The sequence below is a fragment of the Lissotriton vulgaris genome, chromosome 1_2 (assembly GCF_964263255.1).
Source record: "Lissotriton vulgaris chromosome 1_2, aLisVul1.2, whole genome shotgun sequence".
NCBI classification, from domain to species: Eukaryota; Metazoa; Chordata; class Amphibia; order Caudata; family Salamandridae; genus Lissotriton; species Lissotriton vulgaris.
Genome location: NC_141686.1, coordinates 65,022,224 through 65,047,167, shown reverse-complemented (window position 1 = coordinate 65,047,167; position 24,944 = coordinate 65,022,224). Strand labels below are relative to the sequence as shown.

Genomic DNA, 24,944 nt, shown 5'->3' with positions numbered 1-24,944 from the left:
TTCTCATAACCACGTGATATGGTTGAACATCCTTTGACGGTGCATCAGGGCCTGATTGCAAGACCCACTCTGGAGAAAACTCAAGCCCACTAGCCTCTGCTAGATCCTCGAAATAGTTTTCATCCAGCTCACCCTCTTCCAAGTCAGAATGAGACTCACAGTATCTCTGTTCATCTAGCAGACGTTGAGCCTCCCTTCTTGATCTTTACTTAACTCGAAGTGCAGCCGGATCCATTGTCGACTCCGACGGCGCCGGAGCCGACGTCGGGACCGAACCCGAAGGCTTAGATGAATGATCCAAAGACTTGCTTGGAGCAGGAGACGCCGGTGCTGGAGTCGTCGACCTCGGACGAGCCGGCGTCGACCTCGGTGGAGCCTGGTACTGCCACAGCGGGGTCGGAGCCGGCAAAAACGGCATGAAAGGTGCCGGGGCATATGAATGAGGCACCCCCAAATTAAATGCCATTGGCCCCATAGGACCCGAAGGCGCTCCAGAGGGGTACCAAGACTTAGAGAAGACATCATACATTGCGTTAAGAAACGCAGAAGGATCCTGACCTGGAGCTGGAAATGGTGGATGCTCAGGCCGACCTCGAGGAAGATTCGAATCTGTCTCAACAGGAGTCGAATTCTCAACCTCTTCAGGAACCTCCTCTTCTTCTTCCCGAGCCGGAGAAGAAGCCGGAGTCGGATCGGGTGCCGGAGTCGGTGAATGAGCCGGCGACTCCGAAGGCGAAGCCTCGCCCTCCTGATCCGAAGCCTCTTGTGGAGGGATTACCTTCGATCTTATCTTCTTAGGTGATCTCGACCTCGAGCCAGACTTTTCACCTGAATGACGTCGAGATTCATGTCTTCTCTTCTTGTGCTTCCTTCGCGACCTCGAAGCATGATCCGAGGAAGACTTCGAAGCCGACGCCTCCCGAGACCGAGACCTCGACCTCGACTTCTTCGAATGGGACTTTGAAGATTTTCTTTCTTTATCGGCCTTCAATTTAGCAACAAGAAGCTTAGATTCCCTTTCTCGGAGGGCCTTAGGATTCATCTTTTGACACGACGAACACCCTTCCACGTCGTGGTCGGAGCTCAAGCACCAAATGCAATCCTGGTGCGGGTCCGTAACGGACATCATTTTTCCACATTCCCTACAGGGCTTAAAACCCGTCTTCTTTGTCGACATTTTTACGAACAAAGTAACAAGAGAACTGGAAACAACGAAGAAATAAAGCTACAGAGTATCCTGAAAACCGTTAGCGTCGACGACGCGGAAAAAAGGGAACTGATGTCATCACGCCAGCGTGGGCCTATTGTAGGCGTCGGTGACGTCAGCGGAGTCGCGGGCGATGCCGTGACTATGACGTCCGAGTCCACGTCGGCGCGAGGCTACAAAAGAATTTCCGAATGTTGCTGACGCAAGGGGATATTCACAAGGTGAGGAATCCACACGGCAGATGTATCTATCAGAACTGCTATGACTCACATAATTGACGACGCCCTTCAAATCCTAGATCAAAATGATACCTGCCTCCTCATCCTTCTTGATCTCTCTTCAGCATTCGACACTGTTAAACATGAGAATTTACTCGAACTTTTGAACACAAGAATGGGTATATCTGGGACTGTACTCAAGTGGTTCACCTCCTTTTTACACAACAGGTCGCAGAAATTCAAGAGTAACAACCTGATGTCCTCGCCAATACCTGTTTCGTTAGGCATCCCCCAAGGATCCTCCCTATCACCAACTTTGTTCAACCTAGTTATGGAACCTCTCACCACCTTGTTACAAGCATCCAATGTACTTTTTCACATGTACGCAGATGACACCCCACTATATCTCAAATTACAATCCCCCAATGACATTTTACCCCTGAACTCAACGATCAGAAGCACCCAATCCTGGCTTGCCGATAACCATCTCAAACTCAATGCTTCTGATCTCACCTCCCGCGAAGATCGCTACCACTCAAACCTGGCTTAAACAGCTAACTGCACTCAACGTCCAACCCACCATAGTAGATTCAGCAAAATCTCTAGGCATAACTCTGGACTCCAATCTCAACATGCAGAATCATATCAGCAAGGCTACTAAGGGAGCGAACTTCCAAATGAATACCCTGAGGAAACAAACCCTTCCTGCCAGCCAAAGACTTCCAAACTGCAGTACAAGCACTTGTATTCCTGCGAATTGAATACGGCAGCATCGCCCTCTGCGGTCTTCCGTTAACCACTACTGCACCCCTAAGAGCTTCTCTAAACGCTGCAGCGAGACTCATCACTGGGTCAAAAAAACACTCGCATATCTCCCCTGACTTGAAATCCTTGAACTGGCTGACTTTTGAAGCCAGAAATCATCTGAAAATCGCCTGCATGACACACAAGGCTGTACACCTGAGCTCTCCCGGATACCTCACCCAGAAGCTGTCAATCTCTGGCGGCTCTAGAAACACTAGAGGCACAAACAATCTTCTGCTAAAACCTAGAAGATTACGGAAGGAAACAACTTATAAACGCTCTCTCTCAGGAATGGCACCCAGGATCTGGAACTCACTCCCTCCTGAAACCAGGCTCATCTCCTCCACCACACTTTTTAAGAAAGAAGTAAAAGCTCTTCTCATGGCCAAATACACTTGACCTATCAACGTGATCCGTAAAGACTCTGCACCGATCCCTACGACTATGTGTTCTACCTGTATTATTGACTTACCTGACTATTTATGCACACATCTATCTGTAATATTTGCATTATTGATGTACCTGTTTTACTTTACTCCCTAATAACCTGCTTTTCACTCTCTTGTTGGTATTCCCTGCTTTGTAAAGCGCTCTGACATCTGCAAAGATCTTGTTCGCGCTATATAAAACTTTCAAAATAAATAAATAGTGAGGTGATTACAAATGTCGAATTTGACAGACTCCTTGATTTTAGGTTTTCTTAATACACTTAGAATAAATGCTAATTTTAGAATTTACTTGGTATGGCTGTACCCCCACTCCCTCAGTCATTGTATTGGGGGTACTGTTCAGCCTACTACATATAATGGGTGAGTTATTAGAGGCTAATCCATTTTGATGGACCAACTTTCATTGTAATCAATGTTTTTTTTAGTAAACTCAGACTTATTACAAAGTGCAAACTAGCTATATAAATACAATTGAAGGATTAAATTCATTTAGGAAAATTCATAAAATCTATAAATAAATACAACCTTGACATAATAATATACTGTATAAAATTAAATACTGTGTTTTAAAATATGTACATGGTCATAATACCTATTAATGTATAAATAAGTTGTAGACAAATGCATATATAAATAGAATCAATAAATATACATGTAAACAATATTAAATATCAATAAAATTGTTACTCAATCCCAATTTCATGTAAATTTCATGTCTAGCTGTCTTGAATAGTATTACTTGCTTCTGAGGTCACTATTGCTGACCCTGTGGCTCTTTCAGTGCTTCCATTTTCTTTGAGGCTTAATACCTCACCCTCGCTCACCCAGTTAAAATGGATACAGTAACATAGCATAATCAAAACAAGCTTTGCATAAACAGATCAGTTAGCCTAAGCATGTATGCAAGTCTTCAGTCACATTAAGACCTCCTGGTGTTTTGGAGTCTAACTGCAATATATATCTTGTTTCGAGCCTTCGCAACTACAACTCCCTATCACCTCCTCGTCTATTTGGTGGGACACTATCAATAACAAAATATTTAAGCCCAATATAGTTCGAATTGTGTGTTTCTCTAAAGTGGCGAGCAACGGGATCAGTATTGTCCTGGTTGCTGATGGCTCTTAGGTGCTGAAGTATACGTTTATGCACTTGCAATTTGGTGCTGCCTATGTATTGGAGTGCACATGGGCATTCCAATACATAGACAGCATATTCTGTCTTGCAAGTCAAGAGTTTCTGTATTGTATAGGCCTTACTGCTACAAGGGATTACAATGTACTCTTGTTTACTCCATGTGCACATGCCTTACATGAGCGACATTTGTAAAATCCCTTGTTGGTTTGAAGCCAACTAGTCTTCTCTAGCACCTCTGGACTGGTATTCACCAATGTGTCCCTCATGGATGGTAATTTGCTGTATGTGACAAACCCTCTTTGGCAACAGGGGTCCAATGACCCCGTCACTTAATACCAGTGGCCAACTTTGTTGTAAAATGTTGTATATCTGATTCTGCTGTTTACTGTATCTTGTTATCATTCTAAAGTTGGTTTTCGAATCTTGGACCTTCTCTGTATCAGGATCTGGTCATGATATTTTGAGCAAAGAGTCCCTGGTAGGGATCATTGATTTGACTATGACCTGGAAAAAAGACCCAAACACCAGCACCAAGGACGCCTTCAAAAACGCCACCCGCATACACCACCAACTGATCCGGAATGCCAAGAAAGCCGCTTTCAAGGACCGACTAGATAGCAACGCCCACAACAGCAAGGAACTATTCAACATAGTCAAGGAATTTACCAACCCCTCAGCCAACTCCAACGACATCACCCCCTCTCAAGCCCTCTGCGACTCCCTAGCCTCATTCTTCCACAACAAAATAGCAGACATCCACAACAGCTTCGACAACCGACCCGAAGACCAACCCACCCAACCCTCTGCAGGACACCCACCCTCCTTGAACATCCTCAATGACTGGAACCCAATCTCCACTGAGGACACCATCCGTCTGATGAACTCTATCCACTCAGGATCCCCCACCACATCTTTAACAAAGCAGACTCCATTATAGCACCGCACCTCCGAGACGTCATCAACTGCTCCCTCAACTCCGCAACCTTCCCGGAAAGTTGGAAACATGCCGAACTCAGCGCCCTCCTGAAGAAACCCACAGCTGACCCCACCGAACTCAAAAATGTCCGCCCTATCTCGCTCCTTCCATTCCCGGCCAAAGTCATCGAGAAAGCGGTCAACAACCAGCTCGCCGCCTTCCTCGAAACCAACAAATCCCTCGACTCCTCACAGTCCGGCTTCCGAGCCAAACACAGCACTGAAACCGCCCTCATCGCAGCAACAGACGGCATTCGAACTCTACTGGACAACGGAGACACAGTCGCCCTCATCCTCCTCGACCTCTCCGCAGCCTTCGACACAGTCTGTCATAGCACCCTTTTACAGCGCCTCAGAAACGTCGGAATCCAAGGAAAAGCACTGGAATGGATCACCTCGTTCCTCACCGGAAGAACCCAGAGAGTCCGCCTCCCACCATTCAAGTCAGAGGCCACTGAAGTCATCTGCGGCGTACCACAAGGATCCTCACTCAGCCCCACCCTCTTCAACGTATATATGAGCCCCCTCGCGACCATCGAACGCCAACACAACCTCAACATCAACTCCTACGCTGATGACACTCAACTGATCCTCTCACTCACCAAAGACCCAAACACCGCCAAAACCAACCTGCATGAAGGAATGAAAGAAGTAGCCGAATGGATGAAACACAGCAGTCTGAAACTGAACTCAGACAAAACAGAAGTCCTCATCCTAGGCACCTCCCCCTCCGCCTGGGATGACTCTTGGTGGCCAGAGGCCCTTGGAAAAGCACCCATCCCGACGGACCACACACGGAACCTGGGCGTCATCCTGGATTCCTCACTCTCGATGAACAGACAAGTCAACGCCGTTTCTTCATCTTGCTTCAACATTCTTCGCATGCTCAAAAAAACATTTCGCTGGATCCCCACCGAAACTAGAAAAACGGTCACCCACGCACTGGTCACGAGCCGCCTGGACTACGGAAACACCCTATACGCCGGTACCACCGCAAAACTCCAGAAAAAACTCCAACGCATCCAGAACGCTTCAGCCAGGCTCATATTAGACATCCCGCGTAAAGAACACATCTCTGGTCACCTGAAAAACCTCCACTGGCTCCCCGTCAATAAGAGGATTACTTTCCGCCTCCTAACCCACGCACACAAAGCACTTTACGAAATTGGACCCGAATGCCTCAACACACGACTGTCCTTCTACACCCCCTCCCGCCAGCTACGATCCTCCAACCAAGCCCTTGCCACTGTACCTCGCATCAACAAAACCACCATGGGAGGTAGATCCTTCTCCTACCTGGCAGCTAAAACCTGGAACTCACTTCCCACTCACCTTCGCCTTACTCAGAACCACCTAGCATTCAGAAAGCAACTTAAAACGTGGATATTCGACAAGTAATTCCCCACCCTTCTTCAAGCGCCTTGAGACCCTCTGGGTATGTAGCTCGCTATATTGATTTGTCATATAGTGACTGAAAGTGCCCATGAGGACCAGTTCCTCCCAGTAGCCCATATGCAAACAAGCGTAACTGGGAGAAAAACTGGCCCCGATGGCCACTCCTCTGGTTTGCTGGAAAAGTAAGTTGTTAAGCATAAAATTGTTGTTTTTAAGACAAAAGTCAAGCATTTCAATTAGCATTGCACAGTGATCATTAAAAACAGACTGTCTACATCACTGTTAACCAAACTGTGGTCTGCGGACCCCCAGGGTCCGCAACACATTCCCAGGGGGTCCGTAGGCAACAGTTTTAAAAGCACAGAAACATGTCTTGTATAATTAGCAGCTTTCCAGCAACAATAAAAGTGTCAAGAGAATGCCAGTGATTAATGTACCTGCTGGAGCTGAGGAGAGTTTTGATCAGTTGCAGCTTTGATTGAACTAATGTAGAACAGAGGGTTAGTGTGCCTACTGCAAAGAAGGTGTATCATGCATTTTAAAAAGCCGTATTTTTTTGTGCATAGGTTCGTGGTTACTGCTTTTGTCACATATTATTTTGTTACTGCGTACTTCATAAGTGAAAATCGTAATCTAGCAGAGTGACCTATAAACTGTCAAAGAGCTGCCTTGCAAACTGCATGGTACCAGTTATTAACTTATATTTTTCCCAGGTATTCATTATCCTGATGCTGATAAAAAGATTTATTTGAGTGGAAATACATTTTTAATGTTAAAGTCAGTGCTAGCCATTGTGTTATGTTCTGAATCCTGAGTTTGTGCTTTTCCAGACCGGGCACTCTTTAAACATTTTATATACACACTGATTTACTTGTATGATCCAATGTCTTTATATGTGTGTGATGTAAAGTGCTCTGACATCCTACAATGGTATGAGAGATACTATAAAACAAATGAAATACATGTGACAGAGGGGCTATTACTTCAATATAAAATACTAAGCGCCAGATGTACGATCTGTTTTTATATGCGCGAACGGGTTTCGCGAACCCGTTTATGCATGGAAAAACCAATTGAGCCATGTACATAGCCTATTTTGCGAGTCGCAATTTGTTTGAGACTCGCTAAATAGGTTTTGCAACTTGCTATTTGGAAGGGGCATTCCCTTCCAAATAGGGAGTCTCAAAACCATGTACAAATGTTTTGCGGTCGCAAACCAGTCGCAATTACCACCTACTTCAAGTAGATGGTAATGCATTCGCAAATAGGAAGGGATCCCGTGGGGACCCCTTCCCCTTTGCAAATGCATGCAAAATAATTTTTTAAGGGCCGGCAGTGGCCCCAGGGACCTCTGCCTGCCCGTATAAAATGAAACGAAAAAGTTTCATTTTCTTTTTTTAAGTGCATGGTAAACAGGCTGCATTTTTTTTTTAAACTGCTTTATTTAAAAGCAGTCCGAGACATGGTGGCCTGCTGAGCCCTGCCGGCCACCATCCCTGGGAGAGCTGGCATTCCCAATGGGCTTGAAAATTGCGAAGGCTCATTAATATTAATGAACCTCGCAATTTGCGACCCCATTGGGAATCCCAAACAGTGTTAAACACACTGTTTTACACTTCATTTAGCGACTCGCAATTTACCACTCGCAATGTGTCACCAATTGCGAGGCGCTAAATTAAATGGTCGTACATCTGGCCCCAAAATCCTTAGTACTTGGAGTATTTGTTTTGTGTGCACACGTGTGTATTTTTTTCTAATTACTGTTTTAATTTTGAAATTTAACTCATACAAATTGCTTGGGGGTCCCCGGTTTCCAGTGGTGACTCAATGGGGGTCCTCAGGAATCAAAAGTTTGGGAACCACTGGTCTACATGATAAGAAATGTTTTGTCTCCTTAATGCCATCTTCATGTTCTATACTAGTATTAAAGGCATAACGTCTAGTGTCATCAATAAGTAATCATCCCGCCAATCAATCTTGTAGATTGCTTTCAAAAAGTCTGCTGTATCACGTATGTATGAAGGTAGTTTCTTTACAAATTCCTGCAAAAAGAAATCTACATATACCTACTTACATTCCAGAAGACTGTTCCTTGACGATATTATCAGACGCCCTGGAGGAGTTGCAGCATTCTTATGCACCTTCGGGACGAAGTATATTGTTGGTGTTACCGGATTCTCATTTTTTAAGTATTTGTACTCTTCAACCGTAATGAGCCCTTTGGCTCGCCATGATGACAACTTGTTGTAGTATATTGTATATACGTTCTTGAGATTGGCCATTGTATTTCTTGAGTAACAATCCTCATCATTAAGTTAGCTAAATGTTTACTTTAGATACTGATCCGGAGGCCAGATGACCATGTTGCCCCTTTTATCGACGTTTCTGATAACCAAGTTCTTGTCATTTTTTTTATTTTGTCACTAGGTTGTGATATTGACGCTGTTGGTCATGTATTTCCTTTTCGACATCCCTAACAGTTCATTTAATTTTTTCAGTTTGGTTGTTACGGTCTAATGAAATAACTCAATAGAGTCTCGGTGCATCGTAGAATTGAAAGTAGATGGTTGTTTAAACAGTGTTGGCTGTAGGTTTGCTTCCCATGTTTTATTCCGTGTATTTCACTATCACTATTGCTCTTCTGTTTGCGTTAAATTTGAATTACTTTGTAACACTCCTTGTGTGGGATTGCCGCCTGCTTTTTGCCTTTGATTGAGAGTGTGAACTTTTCTCAACTTTAGCTTCCTCACAGTTTTGTAAGCATCCAATCGTGTTGATGCATAATCAAAGTCTCTTCCCGGCGAGAATGCCAAACCCAGGCTCAGAATCTTTTGGTGCAAGATTGTTTTTTGAGAGGTTAATAATGTTGTTACCAGTTGTATCCATAATATTCACTTTTTCTTCCAGTAGTTTGTCTTTTTTTCCTCGCCTTTTTTCTGGTGGAGTAATTTTGCCCGCTGTTTGTTGGCTTTCCGCCTCAAGTTGATGGTTGCTCTTAGTTTACTCTTGGCGGTCTTGGGCGTAGCTTTTGTCTCCTTTGCTCACATAAAAAAAATTAGCTCCTCTCCCAGAAGTGGTTTCTTTGCATTGTCGGAGGATTCTAAACTTCTCATTTCTGTTTCCGATTCGCTGCCACCACCTGAGCTCAGGTCTGACTGATGTTACTTGCTTTACACTTGACGCTTTATTTATATTCTGTGCATTTGCCACAGTTTTATTTTTTGCTATTCTGCATCCGTCATATTTCTTCGGGAACGTAAAGATCTGACCTAGTTCATAATCCGTACGGTATCTCTGAAACTTATATGCTTTCCTTTCTTTTATTTGTCGTCTTCTTTTTTCAATCTTGTCAACATGTCTTTTTTCAGTTTGTCCATTTCCTCTGTTTGCTCAAGTTGTGCCAATTCGTCATTGATCTCATAGATCTCTATTAAAAGTTGTGCTGTCTATGTCTGCGTATTTGAGGAGTATCAATACGAGTCTTCTTGACAAATCCAAATTACTTTCCGCCCATTCCCTCATTAACTCCGGATTGGGGTCGTCATTACTTGGGGCATTCAGTATACGTAGGCCTCTTGGAATTCTGCCTACATCTATGTATTTCTGAAATTACTTAGATTCCCACTATTTATTCTGTTCATTTTTCAACTTTTTTTCCAGTTTTTTAAATTTTTCTTTTAAGGAGTCTGAATAATTATTTCTGCCGGCGTCTGGCTGACACCTGCCATACTTGGGGGGCTGTCAAAAAACATCCATTGCAGCAGCCTGTCTTTGACTGGGTTGGCTGACATAATGCAATATTTGTTACTTTGTAGAAGTTCCAGAAACTGACTAGGCAATCCTGCGTTCCAGTATGCTATCGCTAGTTTCCTCTTCACCCCTAAATCACCCATTCGTTCCTGCCATGAGTCGCTGTTTCCTCCGATCCGGTGACTCAGCGGTGCAGTTAGGTTTCCTGAAGTGTCGGGGCTCCAGGGGGTCAAACTCCAATTTCCTTCCTGGAATCAAACTAAGCCAAGCGTACTCGGCTGGAACGTTCCGCTTGCAAGTCGACTCTTGACGAGGAGGAGGCTCAGTGTGTGGCCGTGCGAAACAAAAACGTCCCACTATATCCAAACACTCCGCGTGGTTAAGCTTGCGCTGAAAACACGGTCACGGACCCACATTCCAGTCTTGTTATTTTATTGCTTGTGCCACCATAACGTTTCGGCCCTTGACGAGCCTTGATCACAAGACACAGGTAAGACGATACTTTCAGAATTTAAAGTGACAAGTGCATGCATAAAGACAAACATTGTACGTGCAAATTAATATACCTAGTAAAAATATCCTTTACACCTCATTAGTTCGAGTGCAGATAGTATAAAAAATACTGGGCCTAAATTTTACTAATAATTTAAATTTTAAACTATTGGTACATCCTAGTAAAATACTGTGAATGCTCAATTAAATTTTCGTTTATATTTCGTTCAGACTACAGCCTGATCCTCTTTATATTGTTATTTAGGCTGATTGGCACTGTTGATAACTTCTGTATGCACGTTAATACATGAATGCCTAAAAATTATGTTAGTGCAAATGTGATTATTTAAATATAAAATTGATAGTGAAGTGATTTAAATTTTCGAATTTGACAGACTCCTTGATTTTATGTTTTGTGAATACACTTAGAGTAAATGCTCATTTTAGAATTTACTTGGTATGGCTGTACCCCCACTCATTGTATTGGGGTACTGTTCAGCCTACTACCTATAAAGGGTATACATATATATATATATACACACATATATATATATATATATATATACATACATACATACATACATACACATACATATATACACATACATACATATATACACATACATACATATATACACACATACACTCGGATGGGAGGCCGTTCCTTTCGATACACTCAGGAACACTCTGCCAGTTACTCTAAGGAGCACGGGGGAACTCTTCTCATTTAAGAAAGGCTTGAAGTCCCATCTATTCCCCCTGGACAGTGTAGTATGGTGTTCTGCGTTGGTCTGGATAAGTCAAAGCGCCAGGATACCCTCTGGGTGACAGTTCGCGCTATACAAATACGCAATACAATACATACACATACATACATTTTAAATACACATACATACACACACATACATATACAAATACACATACATATATAAATACACATACATATATATATATAAAAAACACATACATAGTTTGAGTAACTATAACTGATCAATAAATATCAATGTTTTGCTGTCATAGTTACTCGAGCTAAATAGATCTTAAGCCCCTGCAATGCACTGCGTATGATCTCACATTGCATCCCTCATGACCTGATTAGTCACATCACTGATTACATCATCTAGTGATTGGGAGTGTTTTCTAAACGTTTGAGTGTTAAACATATACATAAAGGTACCACAAACATTAAATTAGTATACTTTATGTACTACTACTGTAGTGTAGTTCCTATATTCCCAATAGGCTCTGCGCATTGGTATAACATATACTATAGTTTAGACCTAGGACTGAGGTCGACTAGGTCTCGATCGAATATATTAGACTTAATTGTGAGTGCCAGCTAGCTCAGAGGTCACTAGAAACTTTCTCGAATTCACAAGAAGGGATTAGTTTCTGACAACCGCATGAACATGACAACTTTGTTTCCCCAGGATAAGAAACGTATCTCTAGAGTCGCGGAAACAATAGACAACTATTTCGCTCAGTCAATCGTGCAGGCTTCGTTTCACCAGAGGTGCAGAGAAATAGAGAGACTGGCGTTTCCAATAAAAAGTATTTATTTAACAGTCTTCTTTCTCAGGCACAGGAAATGAACTGCTACAATCTTTAATACTGGTTGCAAAGTATAATGCGTACAGTACGAAGAGTATTATAAAATAATACTGCAAAAGCATGGTATGGTTTCTAAGCCATATAAAACAACATAGAATACATACCTTAATAAATAATGACTAAAAGTACTCAACTGGTGTTTCTAAAATACGCCTAACCCGGTGTACCTAACCTAGGTCTAGTACGAGGGAAGAAGTACTAGAAGCTTAAGTTTAGCATTCTCTTTGCCAAGAATCTATTCCAAGAATTCTCTAAGGGTCTAATCAACTCCGTACCTTGGTTTAGAATGAAGGAGGTCTTGTATCTCTCTCTCAGGACTCGATTTCCCAGCAACCCGCAAGGGTAGCCTGGAAACACTGGAGCTGGATTTCTCGGCAGGAGAAAAGACAGCGTCTCTCAGTGCATCAGCTGGAGGGTCGGCTTCCTTCGGCACTTGCTGTAGCAGGGCGTTGGGCAAGTAGATAGTCGAACTGCTCCAAACCACTGCGTGTTTGCCTGGGCAAATGTGGGCATATTTATACCTTGAAGGAGCAGAGTTTGACGCAAGGTTGGACATAATAACATCATCAAAGACTCAGTTCTTTGAAAACTCCAGGAGTTCTTGCAGAACTCAATATTCAAGCAAGGGGAGTCCCTGACTGCTGAAGGCGGGTTTTTCCAAGAAATAGTTGTGGATTCTCAGAACTAGTGGAGGTAGCCATGCCGGAAACAAAGATCTGGGCGTGCGAGGGGGGAAACAAAGATCTGGGCGTGCCAGGGGGGAAACAAAGATCTGGGCGTGCCAGAGGGGAAACAAAGATCTGGCCGTGCCAGGGGGGAAACAAAGATCTGGGCGTGCCAGGGGGGAAACAAAGATCTGGGCGTGCCAGGGGGGAAACAAAGATCTGGGCGTGCCAGGGGGGAAACAAAGATCTGGGCGTGCCAGGGGGGAACAAAAATCTGGGCGTGCCAGGGGGGAAACAAAAATCTGGGCGTGCCAGGGGGGGGAAACAAAGATCTGGGCGTGCCAGGGGGGAAACAAAGATCTGGGCGTGCCAGGGGGGAAACAAAGATCTGGGCGTGCCAGGGGGGAAACAAAGATCTGGGCGTGCCAGGGGGGAAACAAAAATCTGGGCGTGCCAGGGGGGAAACAAAGATCTGGGCGTGCCAGGGGGGAAACAAAGATCTGGGCGTGCCAGGGGGGAAACAAAAATCTGGGCGTGCCAGGGGGGAAACAAAAATCTGGGCGTGCCAGGGGGGAAACAAAAATCTGGGCGTGCCAGGGGGGAAACAAAAATCTGGGCGTGCCAGGGGGGAAACAAAGATCTGGGCGTGCCAGGGGGCCGTGCTGGGCGTGCCAGGGGGCCGTGCTGGGCGTGCCAGGGGGCCGTGCCAGGGGGCCGTGCTGGCCGTGCCAGGGGGCCGTGCTGGGCGTGCCAGGGGGCCGTGCTGGGCGTGCCAGGGGGCCGTGCTGGGCGTGCCAGGGGGCCGTGCTGGGCGTGCCAGGGGGCCATGCTGGGCGTGCCAGGGGGCCATGCTGGGCGTGCCAGGGGGCCATGCTGGGCGTGCCAGGGGGCCGTGCTGGGCGTGCCAGGGGGCCGTGCTGGGCGTGCCAGGGGGCCGTGCTGGGCGTGCCAGGGGGCCGTGCTGGGCGTGCCAGGGGGCTATGCTGGGCGTGCCAGGGGGCCATGCTGGGCGTGCCAGGGGGCCATGCTGGGCGTGCCAGGGGGCCGTGCTGGGCGTGCCAGGGGGCCGTGCTGGGCGTGCCAGGGGGCCGTGCTGGGCGTGCCAGGGGGCCGTGCTGGGCGTGCCAGGGGGCCGTGCTGGGCGTGCCAGGGGGCTATGCTGGGCGTGCCAGGGGGCCATGCTGGGCGTGCCAGGGGGCCATGCTGGGCGTGCCAGGGGGCCATGCTGGGCGTGCCAGGGGGCCATGCTGGGCGTGCCAGGGGGCCTTACTGGTATGCGACAAAATTGTTTAATTATCACAACATTTTTTGCATGGAAGTCATCGGCTCCTTTGACCTATTGTCTAAAAGAACAATTCAATGGTAATTCATTATGCTTTGGAGAATTGAAGCAAGAGCCCAATTAGTTTCCATTCATGTACATGCTTTGATCAACTGTGACTTAAAAGGATCAAAGCTGCTTTTGTGCAGTCTATTAGAGTAGAACATGATGCAATGTCTTGAGCTGAGATCAGTCAGCAGGAACACCTAAGCAAAGGCATTTGTTTCAGTTACAACTACTGAATTACTTTTAAAGGCACGATAAAGAATGAAGTGGTAATAAAAAACAAGCATGGAGTTGAAACTTAACATCTCTGGACACACTTTGGTGCGAAAGCTGAATGGAATTATTTATTTAAAAATGTATGCAATTGTAGATGAATTGATGGTAGAAAAAGGTGCAACAAAAGAAAGCTGGTGTAGCAAAAACAAAAACCGTGGCTTAAAAAATGATCAGATGGCTAATCAATTTTAACTCTAGGGTGACTGGATTCAAAGCATAGACCTTTTGTTCCATCTTACCAAGTTATCAAAAATATAGTGCAACTCACAAACCCATATGGTTCAGAATACAGGGAAGGATATCAGAAAAGAAATAACATTAATCTGTCTGCTATTTAGTATATAAACTCACCAGTCGAAACGCTGGTACCAAGGCTTTCACTTTTCACTCCACTGCCTGCTGCCACACACTTTTGTAACTCAGGGAGGAGTCGTTTCTGCTGCTACAGTCATAAGACAAACATAGGGAAACGTGGAAAAAACAGACTATGTTTTTTGTTCACAATTTACTTCATATATTATACAAAATTCAATAATAATCAAATCTGTAAGATTAATGCAAGTTGTCTTGAATAATGTTTGTCTATTTTAACTAATACCAATCATTTTTCTTGTTCACATTAAAGCCTGAAGTGTCTGTGTCTGCTCCAAGCTGTGAAGCGCCTCTGTACCAGAGACAAGGTGTTATGAAAAAGGGCCGCTTCTGTAGAAAAAGTGTTTTTAGGTCGATATTTTTGAAGGTCCCCATGAGCTCATTTGCCACCCCTGCTCATTACAGTATTGAAATCCATAGCCAAGTCACTGATTCAAGGAACATCTGCATTATGGTATAATGTGTGTTTTGCCCTGCTTTGGGGACCGAAGATCCTTAAGAGACGCAAGGGGATTACAGTTTCAAAGGAAAAAATAAAGGTCCTATGGTGAATTGAGCCACACACATTGTATTTAGTTGTTTATGAAATATGAGGCCCATTCCCCGAGGTTAACCATCATAAGACCCAAAAGCGATAATACTATATTATATTTGGGAGAGGAACTCTATAACTAACTGGAGTCCTGTGACTATTCATGTCAGCAAAGCAAAACCCTGGTCGCTGTGTCTTCACACCAATTAATTAAATCCATCAACACCTTCCGATTTTCTTGAAACAATTCTTTATTTTTCAAAACATATCCAGAACACAGTCACATTTTATTCCGAAAACTGGAACTTTTCAGGGCTTCTGTACTTCAACGAATCTGTCCAATCCTGGCATTGAGTTATTTTAAACTTGGTTTTCTTAAAAAAAAAAAAAGTCTGTACATTATGGGTCTGCTAATGTCTATGAGCTCCTCATGATGACGTAGACCGTCAGTAGGACCTCACGTACCATTCATGAACCAGATCCCCTTGTATGCATATGCGGAAACATTTATTTTTTTAGACATTTCCACATTAACCGTAGGAAAATTAACTTTCGGATCGTTCCTTACAGGTAGCTGTGTTTCAGGGGTACAGAAGAGAACCTAGAACCAGGGCTGCTACTGTACACCCAAGGTTATCCACGAGTGAACTAGAACCATTACAAATGGAAGTGGGTAGGGAGTACGCTCATTGTTTGGATGCAGCTATCATTCCAAATCGAAGAGCATAGTTAGAGACTGATGGTTTGGTCGTAAAACCTACTCATGTTCCGCTGATTACCACAACACCATACTTAATGATAATCTATAGCCTAAGTCATGAAGTAAAGCGTCACAGCATCAATGAACAGTATTGAAATCAAAATTACATGCAAGAGGAGGGATAAGGGTACAAAAATAACAGGAACTATCTATGTTGTGTTTGGCTCCGAATCCTGGACAAAACCCTAGAACAAAGCCTAGTGGCTAGTAATAGAAGTATGACGAGTAAAAACATTTGCCTGCATGCCAAATCTGCAATCAAAAGCAAATGTTGTGATAGCACTTACTGTGATCAGAAAAAGCAGAAGTTTGAAAGAAAAGAATACTATTTAAAAAGAAAAAACATGCAACCCTTCCTGTGCAAGGCAGACCAGGGAAAGGGTGTAGTCTTACTGGATCACAAGGCAGAACTTGCATCAGAGGGCTTTGGTCCATGGGCTGGTAACAGGAGGGCATTCAGGGAAGAAAAATAAGATTAAGTTACCAAAACAGGGGCAAATCAAACACCTCTGACGTACAAGCACACAGAACATAAAACCCATTTCCTGAAAAATTACTCATTTTTACTTAAACTGGTCTGAATTTTGCATTTCAAACCTCCGTCACACATAAATGGATAGATATATAGCAACAACTAAGTAGGCGATATACAACAGCTGGTCTAAAATAAGGCATTGCACAAAATGAAAACCACTGCTAAGGCTCAACTCCACTACGTGGTCTAGGAAACAGAATCCAATCGGCCTCTCCATAAACATTATTACAAATAGCTAGCAAAGCATTAAAGTGAAATCCTTCTGTTCAGAGAACAAATATGGTCTTGTGTCACTCAATGATCCAGCACCTCACAAACACTTGGAGTATATTTTACACCTCAGGATGACAAATTATCTTTAAACCATGGAGAAACTACAGCAAACACGCTTTTACATTACATTTTAAGTCTCAGAATTGACATTGACAATTTCAGTTTGTGGCTGAACTACACCGTCAGATAGATAGTCTATACATTGTGTGGATCTAACATTGATGGTTGCCTTAATGTGTGTTCTGATCTCAAATGAAAAAGTGAATGACCAGCTGTTCTTTGCATTGCGTGGCATGTGTTGTGATGTATGTATCAATCAATAAAATACTATAAAATCACAGGTATACAGACATTTCAAAGCAACGCAAAATAAGGGAAATGACCAACTGGCAGCTAACCTGGGACTTACTTTTTACTGTGAAATTGGAAAACAACAATTAGGAAATGTTAATCTACAGCCCAAAGAGGCAGCCAACAGACAATGAATAACAACCAAAAGGTTAAAGCCTGAAGAACAAATTTCATGTTTTTAGGTCTCTGCTCAAGAAGTTTAGTTGTCTCTTGCCCAGACCTATTGTTACCAATATAGGCAGAGTGGGGTTCAGGTCAGTCCCTTGCTCATGACTGGAGGGCTTTGTTGTCCATCTCACTCACCTGCTTCTGAACAACTGCTTTCATCACAATGTGAAACAGAGCATTTTGGTCTCGGATGTTTCTAATTGGTTGACTTGCATCCTTACACTGCTGATGTTGCTTGCATTCAAAGAACTCGTTTTTCTTTCACTTTTAGCACTCTTCATAGTTTAAGTATTTAAAAAAAAATTGATCCTTAGCCCCTTCCAGCTTGTTCTTCCCACTCCGCTGCATTTACTAAACTTATGTCCACAATATAATTTCAGGCCAGTCCAGTCCTCGTTATAAATGTGCTTTTGGGCAGGCTTAAATTTTATAATTTTTTTATTTTTAACATGGACTGGAAGGGTAAATTTAAAAAAAAAAAAAAAAAAAAAAAAGAGTAAAGAACAAAATCTGTATTGTGAAAATACAGATGCACGCACACGTCATGATAAACGCATACACATCAAGACACACATGAAGCGCACACACACAAGCATGGTGACCATCTTCGAATGGGTTTCAAGACTCATTTCAAGAATGCCAGACACGCATGCACATCAGTGTAGACAAGCATTGCAAAAACAGTAGCTCAGCTATTTAATGCAGATACCCACTAGCTTTGCCAACGCCTTTTTGCATATTGTAGGATACCTTTTCTTGCACAATAAAAAGGTATTATAATCATAGATGAAAGACAAAAAAAAAGACAGTAGTTTGATAAATAAAACATTGATTGGTTAAGTCAAAAACAATACTCTTCAGCATGGGGCTCGCATAGGAAATGTTTTCTAAACTTCTACGCTTTTATTTCGGTTTTTGTTGATGAGAGTGAGGGAAGAGGGTGTGTTAAATTTTCCAGCGGTGCCCAGTGCCCAGTCATATTTCTAACACCAGGTGTTAAGGTATAGATTTAGCCAATCTTCTATCAGCAGAATGGTGAGTGATCTCATGATTCAGACGTGTAATCTCAAATTATTCTAACATCTCTACACCAGTCTAAGCCTCTGAACAACCACAATGATCAACATGTTTCTGCCCTTTCTAAGTGTAAGAATTACGTGGGCATTCGTCAGGACCGTGTAGCGTGTAGCTTCTCCTGCTCCAGACCCCACGGGATCCGGAGCAGGAGAAGCTAGGTGCCAAGCGGGTGCCAGGCTTTGCGGGCGGTGTGCCATTTTCGCCTCCGCCCCCCTCCCGAGACCCATGGGGTGTGGATCTTTTACTACACAAACTATACAGGTTCCTCTGAGTTGAGGTAAATCTCATAACTTGTGGTTTGTGTTCTGTTTTGCACCTTTTTTTACACATAAAGCAGTTTTTAACTTTCACGTCCTTTGGTAGGGTGGGCCTTAGCGCGCCCATACCGCCGAGGTACGCGCTACACGGTCCTGACGAATGCCCACGTAATTCTTACACTTAAAAAGGGCAGAAACATGTTGACCCCACTTTAAGTGGAAACTCCCATCATAATCTCTGGTAGTTTTTCCACACATATCCTTTTTTAACCATGTCTAAACTGACCAGTAAATAAATCATTTTGAGTGGTACAGTATTAGACATTTTTAACATCACTTTTCACATCACTGTCACAAAATCCAGCTCCGCAGTAATCTGGCGTTGTAGCACACCAGGGAGGCACTCTGCTTCTCCTGGTGGGCCCGATGATGAAGCAGGTCACCAACCAGGTTGGTGAGTGAGGGCTTCCCACAAAACCCTTGAAGGTTTCCAATGTGTCAACAAGAGGGTATCTTTCTATAATCCTTTTTCACAGTCTTTGCCTTTGTGTCTTTACATAGACACCTTTGCATATGACACTCTTCTTTTGTTTTGCATACGTAACCCGGGGGAATAAGAGTGCCTTGCACCCTTTCTCTCTCCGATTGTTTCATAGTACTAGATACGATAGCAATGCAGCTTTCCTTTGCAAGTGAACATAGTGCTTGAATCCTTGGTAGCTAGCACAGAGGTAGAGTGAACTTCTTTGCTCCAAGTCTGTAGGACAGAAGACATCATATGGTCTAATTCAGGGGTGTCCTCTGCCATTTAGTGGGATAATTCATAGCAGAACTGTAATTCAGGAACGGAAGGAATCAATCTAATTTTATAATCACTCCATTTCAACCGTCAATACTAGTCTGTAGCATATCTAAATACGTCCATGTCCTATAAGATAGTTAAATGTTTGGTTTTTGAAAGCAGAGAGGACGCCAGCTAAAAGGTGGACAACATCAAAGCCACTCCCAGGCCACTCTTTTATAAACAGAACCTAAGCTGACATTTGTGTTTGCAAACAAAGGAAAATGCTACTTACCAGTATGCATCTGTTCTTGGCATGTAGAGCTGCAGAGTTATACACTTTGCATTAGATCGCCACCGGATGTTGGGCTCGGATATCTGCATGTTGTTGTCGTCTTGGAAGAGGTCTTTGTAGTCACGAGATAGGTGACTCCTCCCTTGGACGATAGTGCACATGGGCATCGGCTCCATCCTTAGATTGTTTTTCGCCATGATGGGAAATGGAGTTAGTAGAAGTAAAGAAAGGATGTCCATGTGTATATCTAATTAAGATAAAACTGGAACAGATACAGGTCCCGGGGAGGCGGGAGGGCGTGTACAACTCTGCAGCTCTACATGCCAAGAACAGATGCATACTGGTAAGTAGCATTTTCCGTTCGAGGCATATGAGCTGTAGATTGTACAATTTGCATAGAATGCACAGCAGTGTCTCCCTTAGCGGTGGTCACCTGTATCAGTAGTTTGAAAGAGTTTTTAGAACAGCTTGGCCTACTGCAGCTTGCTCCTTGGCTTGTACATCAACACAGTAGTGTTTAGTGAAGGTATGTGTTGTAGACCATGTTGCTGCCTTGCAGATGTCTTCTAGGGGAATGTTCCCTAAGAAAGCCATAGAGGCTTGTGGAGTGCGCTCTAGGAGGAACTGTTAATGTAAGTTTTGCTTTTTGATAGCATATTTATATACATTTTACAATCCACCTTGCAATTCCAGCTTTAGAGATGGGGTTGCCTTTATGTGATGGAGAGAAAGATACAAACAATTGCTTTGTTTTACGAAAGGATTTGGTCCTAACAGAGAAGAGCTCTTTTATCGTCTAGTGTGTGTAGAGCTCTTTCTGCTACAGAGTCAGGGTTTTGGAAAAACACAGGTAACTCTACAGATTGGTGTGAATGAAAAGGAGTAATGACTTTTGGAAGGAATTTAGGATTAGTTCTTAGAAACACTTAGTTACGGTGTAATTGTAAGAACGGTTCTTGTATAGTGAAAGCTTGTATCTCACTTACTCTCCTAAGAGGTAATAGCAATAAGAAAAGCTGTTTTCCATGGGAGGAATTGCAGTTCACATTTGTGTAGAGATTCAAAAGGCGGTCCCATGAGCCTTGTTAAAGCAACGTTTAGGTTCCACACTGGAGAGGGTAGTAACCTGGGGGGAATTATTCTTTTTAATCCTTGCATAAATGCTTTAATAGCAGGCACTCTAAATAGACAGTTGTCTATTTTGTAAATCTGCTGCAATTGCTGCAAGATGTAGGCGTATAGACGAATATGCCAAGTTACATCTTTGTAAATGTAGAAGGTAGCAAATGATATTTTGGATAGAAGCATCTAAGGGATCAATTTGGTTATTGTTGCAATAAATGGCAAATCTTTTCCATTTAGCAGCATAGCAAGCTCTAGTAGTAGGTCTCCTGGCTTCTTTAATGATATTCATACAGTCTGGTGGTAGGTTAGGATAACCAAACTCTAAGACTTCAATAGCCAGACTGCCAGATTCAGTTGATTTGGGTCTGGATGTCGGATGTCTCCATTGTTCTGCTTTAGCAGTGATGGTGTCAGACGTAGCTTTTGGTGAGGAACTAGGGATAGGTCTAACAGAGTTGTATACCATGGTTGGCGTACCCATGTGGAAGCTACTAAAATTAGTTTTAGCGATTGTTGCCGAAGCTTACGCACTATTAGTGGTAGTGGCGGAAAAGCATACGCAAATCTGCCTGACCAGTTCATCCATATCGCATTGCCCTTGGACAGCGGGTGTGGAAACCTGGTGGCGAAGGTTGGGTATTTTGCGTGTGTGTGGCGAACAGATCTATGTTTGGATGACCCCACCTGTGAAAGAATGGTTGAAGAACTTGCGGATGTAGTTTCCATTCGTGTATTTGTTGTGTCCGTAGACTCAACAGATGTGCCATCTGATTGCGAACTCCTCGAAGGTGTTCTGCTAACGGATATAGGTTTTGTGGAATGGCCCATCTTCAAATGTTCTGTGCAAGCAGAGACAGCTGTAGAGTGTGTCCCCCCCTGTTTTTGTATATAGTACATAGCATTCATTCATTGATAACTTTATTTCGGTCAGATGACCATAAAAGTGCACATAAAATACATCAGCACAGTCAATAAAAGAATAGTCATAAAATGTTTAAACAGATTTAAACTAAGAGTTATCAAAATACAAAGATAAAAACAATAGGTACAGCAATTAGGTTAAAAAAGTTTGTCTTCTACGCCACATGCTGAAGAGATAACGGGAAACCGCAAACACAATGGGAGGATGGGTGTCATAGGTCAATATCCTGCAGGGCTGTGTAAAGTGCAAGAATCCCAAATTCTTACAAATAGGGATTAGCCAACAATTTCTAATTGCAGAGTAGGCAGGGCAAAAAAACAATACATGTGTTACATTCTCATTTTTATAATTACATGCAGGGCAGACTTCATTATTAAGTTTTAACAATTTAGATGTGAAAGACCTAATTGGTAGGGTGCCATGCCTTAGCTGGAGATATAACTTTAGAGCAAACGGGGGTTCAATTTTGTCCAAGAATTCCTCAAGCTTAGAATCAGATTTGACTAAGAGGAATTCAGATGTCAACCTACCCAATGATATGGAGCTCAATAGTATCTGAGCGTTCAGCGTGCATATGTGAGAAAGAAGTTCCTTCTTCCCTAGGCAATAAGTTTCAGGGTTTTCCCACAGTCCCAAAAGGCCTAACTGGGTACTAACCGCACAAATGTGCTGAAGCCAAGGGATCTTTTTGTATATAAGAAGAGACAAAATCTCAGAAAATTCCGCTCTAAAAGCGGCCAGTTCAGGGACTGACCACAACCTCTTCCAGTACATAATTGGCCTTGCACTGATCTCTTCTATTGGGACCATGCCAAGATCCAATCTGAGAGGGATTAAAGGCGTACTAGGCGGTAACCCAACTAAATTTCTCACAAAGGACTGCTCTACCCTTTTAAGGTTCATGGTCTGCTTATGCCCCCAAAGTTCGGCCCCATAGATTGCTGCCATTCTAGCCTGGCGGCAGTATATTTCCAGGGCTGGGGACACCGGCCTGACGGTTGGCTCCCTAAAGACTTTGCTTATACCTCCCGCAAGCTGGGATAGCTTAAGAGTGGACTTAACAGTCTGCGCGTTCCAATCAAAATTCTCGGTTAAAGTACCACCCAGATAAATAAATGATTTAACCCTTTCAAGGGGAGTGCCATGTAAGACCGGATTTGGGCGTACCCGTTTGAGACAGGGGGGGGACGGGGACTCCACAAATCCATCCGATGTTTTTTGAATGCCCGATGTTCTAGACAACAGGATGTCGTCTGCGAACATCAGAGCGGGCACTCTACCCGTGGCCAACTTAAGGGCAACCACACCATTCAGATGTTCAACAAGGCCATTAATGTAGAGGCTACATAGTGTGGGTGCCAACACGCACCCTTGGCAAACTCCTTTTTGAACAGGGAATTGATCTGTGAGTTCGCCATGCCTACCACACCTGACCTGGGCAAAGTTATTTACATGAAGCCTAGATAGTACATTTAGTAAGTATGGCGGGAGTCCCAGGTCTGCCAGCACCTTCCATAATTTATCATGCGGGATCAGGTCAAAAGCCGCCCGCAGGTCCACAAACAAGATAAAGGCTGCCACCCTCTACCTTTGCTGTTTTCCTGTACAGAAACTGCAGGCGAAATATCTGGTCTAAGGTAGATGTACCAGCCCTAAAGCCTGCCTGGAGTATAGAGAGGATCCCTTTCTCTTTGATCCATCCAAGAATCCTGTCAAGGATGACCCTCCCCATCAGCTTTTGTGATGTGTCAATTAAACTGATAAGTCTATAATTGGAGGGGGTTAACGGGCAGCCCTTTTTTAAAATAGGAACAATTTCTGCTCCTAACCTGGTAGGGGGCAGGTTGTCTCCCTGCAGAATACCATTAAATAGAACGACCAAATAACGGGCCCAGATTTTAGGTTGTGCCCTAAACAAATCCCCCAGCAGTTTATCCAATCCTGGAGCCTTGTTAGGGAGCAATTTACCTATGGCCGTCAACCTCAATCAAGGTGATGGTTTCGATTGGAGCGAGGTGCGTAGGGGCTTCGATCAACCAACCATCCACGCTCTTCAGCTAGTACATAGCTGTCATGTTGTCCGTCAGGATCAAGACAGCTTTGTTTTGTACTTGGAATGTTTTGAGTGCTAAGAATATTGCTAGCAGCTCTAGGTGATTGATATGGAACGATCTTTGTTGTATGGTCCATTGCCCTTGAGTTGTATGATGTAGGAGATGGGCTCTCCATCCTGTGAGAGATGCGTCTGCTGTGAGTACTATTTGTGGAACAGGTTCGAGGAACGGCCGCCCTTTTTCAAGTTTTTGGTGTTTCACCACTGCAGAGAGCGATGTGTGCGGCTGTCTACCAACACCAGGTCTATTAGTTGCCCTTGAGCCCGATTCCACTGTTGTGCTAGGCATTCCTGTAACGGACGCATTTGCAGTCTTGCATATGGTACAATGAAGATGCAAGATGCCATCATGCCTATTAGTCTCATGAACACTCTGGCTTGGAGAGAGTGTTAATGTTGGAACTTTGTGACTAAGGCTTGAATGCTCTGTATCCTTGCTGGACTGGGATACGCTAGAGATGTAGACGTGTTTATTGTAGCCACTAAATATTGATGTACATGAGAGGGCTGTAGGTGCGACTTGGTGTAGTTGATCGTGAACCCTAAGTCGTGCAATGTTTGAATTGTTTGATGTGTGTGTTGGACACACTGATTGAATGACTTGGCTTTTATGAGCCAATCGTCTAGATAAGGGAAGACATGTATCTGTAGTCTTCTGAGATGTGCTGCTGCTACTACTGCTTGGCACTTTGTGAACATTCTGGGTGCAGTTGTTACCCTGAATGGAAGGACTTTGAATTGATAATGCTGTCCTTCCAGTACAAACCTTAGATACTTCTGCGAGAAGGAAGTATAGGAATGTGGAAGTAGGCGTCCTTTAGATCTAGTGTTGTAAGGAAGTCGCCCTGCTGCAGCAATGGGAGCACTTGTTGTAAAGTGATCACATGAAAATGATCTGATTGTATATAGTGATTGAGGGGCCTGAGGTCGAGAATTGGTGAAGTGTCCCGTCCTTTTTGGGCATCAGAAAATACAGCGAGTAAACCCCGGTCCCTTGATGTTGTAAAGGAACTATTTCTATTGCGTCTTTTTGAAGAAGTGATAGGACTTCTTGTTTGAGCAACGCAAGATGTTCTGTGG

General features: G+C 43.7%; 1 protein-coding gene across 2 annotated transcripts in view; it reads right to left on the bottom strand.

The window, feature by feature from the left end:
• FOXM1 (forkhead box M1) overlaps nt 1-24,944 on the bottom strand; it is a 192,324-nt gene that overhangs the window by 65,011 nt on the left and 102,369 nt on the right. For both annotated transcript variants that reach the window (XM_086952815.1, XM_086952816.1), the window contains exons 6-7: nt 16,361-16,405; nt 14,655-14,745 (exon numbers count right to left, since the gene is read on the bottom strand). In XM_086952815.1, the coding sequence (XP_086808941.1) occupies nt 14,655-14,745; nt 16,361-16,405 (136 nt within the window). The remainder of the gene's footprint in view (nt 1-14,654; nt 14,746-16,360; nt 16,406-24,944) is intronic.